We start from the raw sequence: 12,462 nt of genomic DNA, 5'->3' as shown, positions 1-12,462 counted from the left end.
TGCTGAAGATTAAGCTTAGCTGTCCTCAGCCTCAGTTTTGTCCTCTGCAGGGGAAAGGTTACGTACAGTCCTCACTACTGACAGCTTAATCATAGTCTACAACAGAAGTCGAATTGCCACGTTTCAAAGAATAACACACAAACCGTCAGTAAGTATTTTTAAAACACATAAATTGTAACAAGAAAACATTTGCCTAAAAGAATAGCCGATAATAACCTCAATAGAAATTGAAATGTATTATGGTCTGTCAATAATTACACAAACATTTTAGATCAAAGGAAAAAAGGGGAACAAACTAACGCTACAGAAAAAGGACCAAAAGTCAAATCGGGACATTTTATAGCTAATCACATATGGTCTGTCATTCATCCTCCACTGAAATGAATGATATCTGGAACATGTCAGTGTGTATGTATGACAAGCTGTGCATGCAGTGTTGCAGGACCTCTCTGTGTTCAAGTTAAATGTTTAAAACACTTTCAAAAGTTGCCTTTAGACTACATTCATTTTGAAAATTTTCACAAATTGCAAAAGGGATGTATATGTCTATGTGTTAGACTCTGACCTACTGTTGAACCTTTCTTTATGATGATCGTTTTTGACAGCATTTGATAAGTGGGACATGAAAAGACAGGAAACAGCGAGACAGAGAGGACAATGAAATGTTATAAATGTCTCCAGCTGGGATTAAAGTGGGGACATAGCAGCCTTATAGCACGTGAAGCCAGCAACTCTGCAAACTAGAACATCATGCTCTGCTTGTCTTTGTCTTACCACATTTTGTGTTGTCCAGGATCACATCATGGCCAGGTAGCTGTTGAGAGCCATGGGGTTTTTCAGACAGCTCTTCCTCCTGCTCTGGAAGAACATCACATACCGCAGGAGGAACAAGGTGACAACATTTTTTCACTTCACAGAAAGAAGAGGAATATATCGTTGACTCTGTAAGGAAAAGTATGATATGAGACACAGCTTGGACATTAAATGAGCAAATTGTTTTTACAGCGTCATTGTACAACTTGACTATAATAAATCCACCGTCTGAAGTTTTATCTGTATCAGCTACAGTGTAGGACACACTAGGTGACAGGGTTGGGGAAAAGTCCTGCTGGTCTCTGACAGAAGTCAACAAAGGTTTTTGACTATTTGATTCATCCTTAACATCCCCCACGTTCTTCTCTCATTCAGATCCAGCTGATCATCGAGCTCCTCTGGCCGCTCTTCCTCTTCGTCATCCTCATCTCTGTTCGTCATTCACACCCTCCTTACAAACAGAGCCAATGTGAGTGATACTAAGTAATGTGTTTCTTTTCACATACACGAACACACACACACTTACAGGTTTGAAAACTGGCCCTTTGCCAACAAGCTAAAGAGGATTAATTCACTCAGAGTGATTCTTGTGCCATGCACGCACATTTGGTTTCCTAACCTGCTGTGTACTTGGCCTTATTCCTTCATTAGGATAAGGTGATATAACATGACACGGTAACATCATTTAATGCAACTTCGCAAGACACAACAAGATGTTATCTAGTTGGTCAGAGACTTACTTTATGTATGACCCCTAAAAGTTACATCTTGGTAGCTTTATTTTTGCAAAAAATGAAAAACTTAACACCATTCACCGATTTAAAAACAAAACACAAAACAGAACCTTGCAGATTGATATCACTGCAGATTGATATTTCCTGCATATGATCATTAAAGTTTAAATTTTATATAAAGGAGTACTTTTTCGGGGACTAGATGTATTCCAAGTAAAGGAGAAGTCACTTCAGAAAAGTTGTGTACTACCTTGTGCAACGTTCAATAAATTTGGTTTGTGAGCATGAAAACCTTACTTGCATAAAGACAAAGTGAGAAAGTTCTCTTTCTTATCATTTTTTGTCTACTTCAGATCAGTCTTGCAAGTAAAGGTAGCTCACATCAGGTTGAGGATAATAACACTGTATTGTTGATATCAGTTGTACAAAATCACTGTATTCAGAGAACAGCAGCTTGCTAGGATTATTGTTCAGTCCGGTGCCTGTAGATTGAGTTTCAGCTCAGTACACCAGTATTGTCATTGTTTGTATTTCAGGCTAATCTTCTTGTACTGAAGTGTTTGCTTTTGTTTTTCCTTTCCTTTAATTGTAGGTCACTTTCCAAACAAAGCCTTGCCCTCAGCAGGAACATTGCCCTGGATTCAGGGCATTATCTGCAACATCAACAACCCCTGCTTCCACAGCCCAACACCAGGGGAGACACCGGGACAAGTTGGGAACTTTGACAACTCCTTGTAGGTTAATTATAACACAAGAATTTTTTTATAAGTGAAAGTGTTTTTGATTAAAAATTCAACATGTTATTAAAGTTTGAAGTTATTTTTAGATGAAGAAAGTCAGTAACAAAGCTGTAGACCAGAAAACAGACAAGTTTGCAATGCAACGACAAAACATGTCATGCTTGGATTATAGATTCAGCCCAGTGTTTTCAGACTATTTCGCAAACTAACAGATGAGACAAAGCTATTTGTAGACTGTTAGCAAGACATTTCATTTGTAAAAGCAGGATATTATGGTGGAATGAACATACTGTACTGTGCACTTGCATGGTTTAGCTTGTTGGCTACAAATTGCATGTGCTTTGTATGGCAGCTCCCCATTTTCCAAAGCATATCTTAAGTTTCTGGATAATTACTTACTTTCCAGGCAGCAGCTGGTTTCAGGTAGTGCCGCTGTGGTATGGAAATCAATTTGAAACTGAGAAAATCCATGACAGTCAACATTTAGTCTATTTATTTACATTAAAGTAGAGTTGAAATGATGATGATGATGATGATGATGAATAGATTCACCGATCGACAGTATAATAATTAGAAGAAGCTATTTAGCCAAACATTTCCTGGTTACAGATTCTCAAATATGAGGATTCACTGTTGAGTGAACACAATATTTGATGAATTCACCTTGCGCTTTAAGAATTATTTTCGGCTATTTCCGGACATTTTTTGAACCAGTGGATTAATTGGGGAAAATGATGGACAAAGTTAAATTATTATGAAAATAATTGTTACATTCAGCCCACATTCTGAATTGTGTTATTATTGATTAAGCTGAGATCACAGGCTGTTAAAAAGTCTTCTTTCAGCTGCTTGTGCGAAACAATCTTTGCGAAATCTTTTTCATGCAAGAAACAACAAAATTTGTTTGAATTAACCCAATTTAAATGTGGTGTGAGATGGGAGCTTCATTGAACACACCTGGTGGTGTTCACAAACGAGAAGTTGGCGTTTGCTGGTTAACTGAAAAGTCTGCTAGGCAGCACTTAAATATAACTTAACTGCCAGTGTTTGTCCCAGTAAGGACTCCTTGTCTCGCTCTGCTCCTACAGACTATCTCGTCTCTTTGTGGACGCCCAGACTGCTCTGTCCTACAGTGGAAACCGGAGCTTCTCTGGGTTTCAGGACCTGATGGAGAGCGTTCGGAGGCTGGGGGAGAGACCTGGAGTCTGGCCAGGTACCACAGCTTGTTTGAATACCCTCTAGAACCGATGTGAAGGGATGCATTGACATGCTGACATTGTGACACTTAAACAAACCAGTGTTTACTTTCTACGGGCACTTTATTCAGAAAAAATAGTTTCTTATTAAAAATGTGAGTGAACAATGCTAGTCAGAAAGTTAGATATATTACATTACACACGCGTCCAGTTATTGTAGCATGGCAAAACAATCAGGACGGGCAAAAGTATTTAATGTCAATGTGTATTTTTAAGATTGCATTCCAGGAATCAGTTATGTATATGGAGAAACCCAATAGAGCCTTGGCTTCTGTCAGTGAAAATGTAGTGCAGCTTAAACAAGGTCATCGTGTACTGGAGTACAGGGAGACAAGACAACCAGTGTTTGTATCAGTGAATACATCAATCAAGGCACATTTTCTTTGACATGTAGCTGAACCTTTCCGGAACACATAAATTCATGTTTTAATGTCTTAAGTGTTTCATACCTGCTGATTTTCACACAACTGCACAACCTTCTTTCTTTATTGAACAAAGTAAGAATAACAAGCGTGCAAACAAAGAAAGAATATCAAGTATAACAGGACTAAGCCCCTGCAGGCCATCAACAACAAGAAAGCATAGAAATTTATTCAGGAGTTATTTTCGATCCAGCACTGTTCCCAGACATATCTGAGCAGGACTGAGAGGTTACGGTAGCAGGCAGGGTTACAGGTGTTGAGTGACCAGCTGAAAGTGGCCATTTACTGCTGTTGTTAAAGAAGCACAGAGTGTCTGTTCAGCCTCTCCATACTGTAAGCTGATTAAATTACATGACTACCTCAGAAAAACAATTGGATGAATAAAAGCGGTTTTCTCTATGGGCCTTTTTTTTTCTGCTACAAAATCCCATATTAACAACCTAATCCTCACCCACTGATCCTGTAAAGACCTAATTGCTGTTTTATTTATATGAAGGTTTCTTGGTATAGCTTTCCAGGAGACAAAAATAACTTAGTTATTTTTGTCTGTAAGATAAGCCTCACAGGAAAACTCCAAACAAAAGAAACACTTTTTCTTGCAACACAGGATTTTTTTTTACATTAATGTCCAATTAAAAACTCAAAATGTAAGAGAGGAGGATTTTAAGATTATGAAATGTGTGACTTGCCTGTTTGACCTCTCAAATTCAATCTAACCATACAAACAGCACTTTAGTTAAGATAGCGAGCTAGCCTGCTGGATAAAAGTCATTGTCATGCATGAGGTAAAATGCAGTAAACAATTAACTCAGCCACACTATTTCTGTAACCAGAGCTGAGTGCAATTTAAATTTAAATTCATGAATTCTGGATTACAGCACATTAACCGGAAGAAGACAGGTTTTACAAATGATGGTGTGCTACCTGCCTAAGGCCTGATAAACTAAAGTAATTTTAATGAGCCAAAGGTAAACATAGTATTTTATAGTTTCATTTCTGCTGAGGATACGAAATATTAAATGAGAGGAATATAAGTATTGCATGTCATGTATTACCTGAAAAACAACAAATGAACTATAATCGCTCTATCTTAAAATACGTCTACTGTTAGTGTCCTACAGAGCATGAACTAACCTGCAAGCAGCATGTGTTTTGAAAGACCTTTTCTCAATATATGTGGATATATTCTGTTGGGGATTTTTATTTGTAATGCAGGAGTTAATGTTTTGTTTTTTTCTGCAGTAGAAAAAGTGGAAGATTACCTGAGAGCCAATGAAACGTTTTCCACCTTCCTCCTGACCAACAGCAGCCTGTCGCCAGTGACTGTGGACCAGTTGATGAAGGCTCGTCTTAACTTTCAGGTGGGGTATCGGCTGAGGTATACGGCCCCACTAAAGCCTTCAGAATTTGGCTTTTGTTAAATCAGTTAATCTGTTATGGTACATGCCACCCGAGCGATTTTCCCAAAGGATGCAAACTGAATTCAATTTTCAGTTCAGTTTCAGTTCAATAAAAATAGGTGGAATCTATTATTATGAATAAGAGGCAACAAATATAATTCACAAATACTGATTTACTGTGTTTAATTGAAGTTCAATAAAAAATAAATTGATTAAAAAAAAAAAAAAAACTTTGAAATCAGCAAAATGAAGAAAGAACTGAAAATATTAGGGAAATCATCATTAAACATGGGAATTGTAATATTAAAAAAAGGTACTATCAACATAGATGGTGGTTAAAGGTAAGAACAAGTTTTATGTATTATATTTCTCAAAGCTTCTAGCACTTTTAGAAGTAAATGTGGGGAATCAATGTTTTCCAGGTCTCTCTGGCTGGAGCTCAGATGCAGCTGAAGGACTTGGTGTGTAATGCAAACATGTTACAACAGTTTCTGACGGTGGATGGAGGAGAAGCTGTCATGAATGATCTTCAGACTCAGCTGTGTGACCTGCCTGCTGACATCCTGCAAGAGGCTGAGCGCCTTTTTCTCTCTCAACTCGACTTCACAAAGTTCTTTACGGTAGGAATCAGTGGACAGGGAACCCTGACATTTTGCAAAAACCCACAAGTAAAATTCAGTGAATTCAGATACAGTTTTTTTCCTGTTTGCTATAGCACTGACTTGCTTATTTTTTCTGATGAGCTACAATAAACACAAGCAGTAAACCTGTCCGTCTCTCCCTCCTGTCAGAGAGACCGTCTGTTGGCCAACGCTGGAGACCTGAGGGTCATCAGTCAGGCTGTCACCTCGGTTTCCCAGGAGCTGGCTGTCCTCATGGATGACGTAAGAAAATACATCTGATATTTTATCCATCTGTGTCTGTATTTAATTCAGCCTGAAGACTGGACAGAATGTTTTGTAGGTGCTGCACATTTGCGTTTATTATCAATAAGTCGCTGTAAAAAAGTGAGACCTTCACTGAATGGATATTTATTTTGTGGTGGCCTCTGCTTTTTATGTTGCGGCTGAGTTCAAATGTCCAGACTTCACTGCACTTGCAGACTCGCCAGCTTAACAAGCGTGTTTCCGGGAAGTCCTCAAGTTCTGTGTGCTGTCCGAAATTGACAATTCATCAAGTCCACAAGGGGCCTTAAGCGGACTTTCTGCGGACTTCAGGAGAGTCCGCTTAGTGCGCATACTTAACCAGACTTGTAAAGTTATCCATAATCTATAGTGTTATGGATGTGACAGTGTAAAAAAAAATTAAAAATAAATAAATGAATAATTAAATGAATAACAATAATATTCATGATAATAATAAGTACAATATTAATTTTATGGGTTCATATTGTACATACAAAATATGAATAGGCTGAATAATTTGAATTTGTTATAATCTGCAAAACTAGATGGGCAAAGGTTGGTTTTTGTCCATCTCTGATGTGAGGATCCTCAGTTGAGGTTTTAATATTGATATAATATTGTGTTTGGCAGCTCATGTAAAGGGAAAAGTTTACTGCACATTCTCACCAGATCTGTTATTATTACTGTGTAATACAGCAGACCTGCACATATCCTGCATAAGGGGCCAATGTCAATACCGTTAAGATCCATTCAGAAAAATACTCTGAAATCAGAAAGGGTCAGAAATTTCAATTCTCTTTCACTTCTCCGTGAAAACACATGAGGTCTTGAAGTCCCGTCTCATTGCACGTTTCATCCCCTCGTGGTCCAACAGCTTCGCAATGGTGGTGAGGTCATCACTGTAGCATGACAAATGTTTGCAACGGCTCAGTCCGCAAGCCAGGAGGGACTTTTAATATTATGGGGTGTAATCAACCTTGCAGCCTGTACAGGTAGTGGCTGCAAGTGGAACTTGGAAGCTTTTGTTATGTTTGTATACTTCAGCCTTTTTTTTTTTTTTTTTTTTTATCCTTGCTGTTTTTTTGTAGAATTATTTTTCTGTTCTAAGTTTTTCTTATTTTCTGACTGGAGAAAATGTTTGTCATCTTTTTTCCATCTGTTTTCTCCCTGCATTTCTTCCCTCTTGTGTGTTTCCTTTCTCTTCCTCCAAACCTTTTGCTCTTACTTCCATCTTCCTTCAGATTTCCTCTCTCTCTAGCTTTGCGGAGATGAGCGCAGCTCTGCGTCTTCTCTCTCCAGAGAATCGCACGGCGCTGCCCAGAGAGAGTTTCCACGCTTTTTCGAGGATCATGTGCGGTCACCCTGAGGTTGGCGGCGAACGCATCCCATCACTCAACTGGTATGAGGACAATGACATCAAGTCTTTCTTGGGCAAAAACGGCACTGAGGACACCGACTTGGACCGCGACAACAACACAAGTAAGAGGTTTTGCAGATCAAAGATTGTGTGTTATTAGTTTGTTTTCATATATTATGGCTAGATATAATTGAAATCTGTGCTCGTATTTGAGAAATTGTGCTCTGAAGTTACAGACCATTTAAGTATGCAGATGAGTGAATGATTTCTTTTGTACCAGTTTTAGAGTTAATTATTTGCTATATAACAGTAAGGTCTTGCAAGTGTGCTTCTAAACTTTTCAGTCGACTTGCATATTGTAAATTAAAGAAAAATGTATTTTTTTTGTAAGCTGGCAATCAGGAACTACACCAATAAATCTGCACAGCATCACTGAGCATCAAATTCTAGCTGTGTCATCGCTGTTCTGTGTGTACCGTTTGTTTTGTTTAATTAGGTTCATTCATCTAACATTTGACCTGTTCGGTCCGTTCTTTCCTCCCTGCAGCTCCCTTCTGTAAAAGTTTGATCCAGGGTCTGGAGTCCAACCCTCTGTCACGCATTGTGTGGCGAGGAATCAAACCTCTCTTTATCGGAAAACTGCTGTACACACCAGACACTCCCGCAGTACAACAAGTCATGAAAGAGGTACAAAAAGAGAGAGTCAGAGTTAATACGAGGATTGTCACCTAACCTGTTAAAGGTGAATAGGAGAGAAGTTAGAGAAGGAAGTTAATTTTTTGTTTATCATCAAAGTTATCATTTAAACTGATCACCAACTTTGTGAGGATGATTGTAAGAATATAACTGATGGCTGTTTGTCTTCTAAACTGGTTCGTATCACTAACAAGTCCTCTAGGTGTCTCGCTGAAAATATATATATATATATATATATATATATATATATATATATATATATACACATACTGTATTTACCATAAAGTGGAACCGCTAAAGTGGGAGACATGTTTGACTGCTGCCATTTACGTAACCAAAACATGCCTCATTACCATTTAAAGCATTTTTTGCTGAAACCAATTAATATCACTAGTCACAGGCAGTTGTAATTCATAAAGCGTCACACTTTTAATGTGGATTGGTAGTACACAGTTTAGAGTGTAGCTGATGGGCAGATGTTCAGGTTGTGTTTCTCACACTGGGATAGGAGTCTGACAAGCTTATCAAATTAAAATTTCCTTGTTCTTGGATTTGGTGGCTCGGATACCACTTAACTGCAATACCCTTAGACAAACAACCAGTTATTTAAAATCTCCATGATTTTTGTATTTAAAGTGCATTCTGCTGTTGTACTTGTTGTAAGACAATGAAAGCCATTACGAATTAAATACATCCATTTAAGCTAACTACAGGTTGTGTCTGCTGAAGGTGAACAGAACTTTTGAGGACCTGCAAATCCTCCAGGAGCTGAATGAAGCCTGGATGGAGGTGGGACCACGTATCAAGAACTACATGGAGAGCGGCGTGGAAATTCAGCTGCTGCAGGTCTGACTCATCAACTATTGTCTGTCTGCAAGGGGGGTGAATCTGTCATGACATTTTAGTGCTAAAAATCCTTTTTTCATAAAATGTGTTTGTGTGCATATGACAGGATTTACTGAGGCGGCCAGAGGTTGCAGTACTGGTCAACTTGCGTTTGGAGAACACATCCTGGACGGCCTCACAAATCGCTCGTTTCCTGTCCACACCCTCGCCAGACGCCCCTAGGAGTCCTGGAGCACCACCTAACTGGCTGGACATCTACAACGACGTCAGCCACACCATCACAACTCTCGCACAAGTCACTGAGGTTCTTTCCTCCGGTTTCCTTTTTTTCCATGCTGCTCTTGAAATGTGCAAGAAATTCAGAAATGTCAGCCTTCTAGTGGGAATAAGAGTAAAATAATTTCTATGAAAGCTATGTGGTGAAATATTTCACTTTGAAATGTTAATCTGTGATTTCTGCTTCTAAAGGTCTACAGTACGCTGACCAAAGACTCTCTATATTCCTAAAAATGGTGTAATTTGTTTGTTTGTTTTGTTTTGTTTTCTGACTGCAAATTAGTGGGGTGGTAAAATATTGAGGTTGTGAAAAGTAAATCCTGAAGCCAAAATCATGTTTTATTGAACATTTTTTCCCACTGTCGTTCACCTTTCATATCTTCTACATTTTCTGTCCTCTGCTGCAGTGTTTCTCTCTGAACAAACTGGAGGGGTTGGAGACTGAGGGTCAGTTGATTGACAGAGCACTGGAGCTACTGGAGGACAGGCAGTTTTGGGCGGGTGTGGTTTTCCTGCTGCCAAACTCTTCATCTCCTGAGCTGCCGCCCCACGTCACCTACAAGATCCGAATGGACATCGATGATGTGACCCGGACCAACAAGATCAAGGACAGGTACTGAGAAAACACCCAAAACGTCTTTATTTTTATCCTGCCTCTCTTTCATGGTAAAGATGATAACAGATAATAATTTAGGACTGGGTACATTTACAGTATTCTCCTCTGATGGACTTGCAGTCAGGTGAAAAACTGAGAGGTTTAGCTCATTATCCTGTTTGAGATGTAATAAACATGCCAATTTTGGGTTTATGAAATTCCATGAACTCAAAGATCAACAATATTAAGCCAAGAAACAAAGTTTAAGTTTTCACCTAGCAACAAGGAGATTCTGTTTTTCTGGTGCTGCCTTTCTCCAGCACTTGGATTTCAAAAAACAAAACAAAACACTCTTTTGGTATTTTTCGTCAGGTTTTGGGATCCTGGCCCAGCAGCTGACCCATTTAATGACATGCGCTACATTTGGGGCGGTTTTGTGTACATCCAGGACCTGGTAGAGAGAGCTGTGAGTCAAGTCCTTACTGGAGTTCAGCAGACCACTGGCATCTACATCCAGCAGATGCCCTACCCCTGCTATGTGGACGATGTGTGAGTCGTCCACAATCTGCCAGCTGGACCTCTTTTTTATAGTTTAATGTTTTGAATAAGTTTAAGTTAGAACAAGTATTATAATCATTGAAGATAAGTAATTAGTTAAATCTGCTTCCAGATCTGTTTCCACAGCATCGTTATATTGCATTCGGCAGTAAATCAAAATTTTGATTATGATTTCTCCTCCCCTTTCCCGCTTTTCCACAGTTTCCTACGAGTGCTGAACCGCTCCCTGCCACTCTTCATGACTTTGGCCTGGATCTATTCGGTTGCCATGATCATCAAAGGCGTGGTGTACGAAAAGGAGGCGAGGCTCAAGGAAACCATGAGGATCATGGGTCTGGGAACAGGAACGCTGTGGCTCAGCTGGTTCATCAGCAGCGTGGTTCCTTTCCTGTTCTCTGCAGCACTTCTTATTGCTCTGCTCAAGGCAAGTCTACCATTCGCTCTGCAGCTAACACATTAAAGGACCAATACATACACATTCAATGCTAAATGGTAGGCCAGGCATGATCAGAAACAGCAATGTGAACATCACTGTAAATTAGAAATATTAATATGATAATTAATTAATTGACTTCTTAAAGTATTGGCAAGTCAGATTTTAGAAGAAGTAGAAAAGAGTTAGGTGTTTGGTTTTTTTATTGCTTCTTGGAATATTATAGCTGATGTTGAAAGGATAGACCCTATAGTCACCATTAAATCCCTCTACTCTTCCTTCTCATCTTACTTCTTTCCAGTGGGGGGACATCTTGCCATATAGCAACCCAGCTGTTGTCTTTTTCTTCCTCACGGCATTTGCCACTGCCACCATCATGCAGTGTTTCCTCATCAGCACATTCTTCTCCAAAGCCAACCTGGCTGCCGCCTGTGGGGGTCTCATATACTTTGGCCTTTACCTGCCCTATGTACTTTGTGTTGCCTGGAGAGACCACCTCAGCACCACACACAGAGTCCTTGCTGTGAGTAAAATAATTATGGGTACAATCAGAAAGTTTTGTCCACAATTGGATATTCGCAGTTCTAGAAAAATAACTCGTGGTCATTCAAAACCAAATGATTAAAATAAAGATTGTTTTCAGTAGTAGTAAGGAGAATTAATGTATAGTTTGAATCAGAAAATTCCCCATTAAATTAAATGTATGCAATTCATTAAATGTAAATATTTGGGGCTTTTGTAGTGGCCAATTTTCACAGTAAGTACCCCGCATTAAAAATGGTTTGTCCCTCTTTCCCCAGAGTTTTCTTTCTCCTGTGGCGTTTGGGTTTGGCTGTGAGTATTTCTCTCAGTACGAGGAGCAAGGTGTGGGCATCCAGTGGTACAACTTGCGCTCCAGCCCTGTGGAAGGAGACTCCTACAGTTTCACTGCCTCTATTATCATGCTGTACGTGGACGCCTTCATCTACGCCATTGCAGCCTGGTACATCGAAGCCGTGTTCCCTGGTACGACTTCATTCACTTTCATGGGAAATTAATCTGGCTAGGAAAAAACGTAGAATGTCTGCCCACTGGATTAAAGCTCCCGAACTTGGACTGAAAAAAGGCCACATTTGGACCCTACTGGGTCTTCTTCATGCAGAATCTTTCCTCAAGTTTTTCTGGCATGAAATGCAAAGTATAGTGTGTAATTTATTTCCTGTTGGGTTTGGGTTAGGCTATTAGTATTTCTCTCAGCAGTTAAAGTAAGGGTGCCATTAATGCAAGCTGACCACAGTTTCTATTCTCTGTAAAGGAGCAAACTGCAAACTTTTTTCAGTCACCTTCTAAGTCTACAATTAAGTGAATGAGCATGATTTTAGTTGGAGTGACACATTAAAATTTAAGATAGAATCCATCCATCATGTAAGTCTTCAGAATATAACAAGACAC

At 39.3% G+C, this 12,462-nt stretch overlaps 1 protein-coding gene across 1 annotated transcript in view; it reads left to right on the top strand.

The window, feature by feature from the left end:
• The window catches only part of abca7 (ATP-binding cassette, sub-family A (ABC1), member 7), a 37,425-nt gene that overhangs the window by 1,114 nt on the left and 23,849 nt on the right, over positions 1-12,462 (top strand). Inside the window, exons 2-17 of the mRNA XM_040129244.1 lie at positions 794-892; positions 1,189-1,282; positions 2,140-2,281; positions 3,376-3,500; positions 5,208-5,326; positions 5,788-5,985; positions 6,157-6,249; positions 7,512-7,749; positions 8,175-8,314; positions 9,053-9,169; positions 9,276-9,473; positions 9,853-10,058; positions 10,413-10,589; positions 10,800-11,022; positions 11,333-11,554; positions 11,832-12,036. Coding sequence (XP_039985178.1) covers positions 827-892; positions 1,189-1,282; positions 2,140-2,281; positions 3,376-3,500; positions 5,208-5,326; positions 5,788-5,985; positions 6,157-6,249; positions 7,512-7,749; positions 8,175-8,314; positions 9,053-9,169; positions 9,276-9,473; positions 9,853-10,058; positions 10,413-10,589; positions 10,800-11,022; positions 11,333-11,554; positions 11,832-12,036 — 2,563 coding nt within the window. The 5' untranslated portion in view covers positions 794-826. The remainder of the gene's footprint in view (positions 1-793; positions 893-1,188; positions 1,283-2,139; positions 2,282-3,375; positions 3,501-5,207; positions 5,327-5,787; positions 5,986-6,156; positions 6,250-7,511; positions 7,750-8,174; positions 8,315-9,052; positions 9,170-9,275; positions 9,474-9,852; positions 10,059-10,412; positions 10,590-10,799; positions 11,023-11,332; positions 11,555-11,831; positions 12,037-12,462) is intronic.

This window comes from Xiphias gladius, chromosome 6, assembly GCF_016859285.1.
Source record: "Xiphias gladius isolate SHS-SW01 ecotype Sanya breed wild chromosome 6, ASM1685928v1, whole genome shotgun sequence".
Taxonomy (NCBI): Eukaryota; Metazoa; Chordata; class Actinopteri; order Istiophoriformes; family Xiphiidae; genus Xiphias; species Xiphias gladius.
The sequence above is the reverse complement of the archived record's forward strand: the minus strand, read 5'-3'. Positions and strand labels throughout refer to the sequence as shown.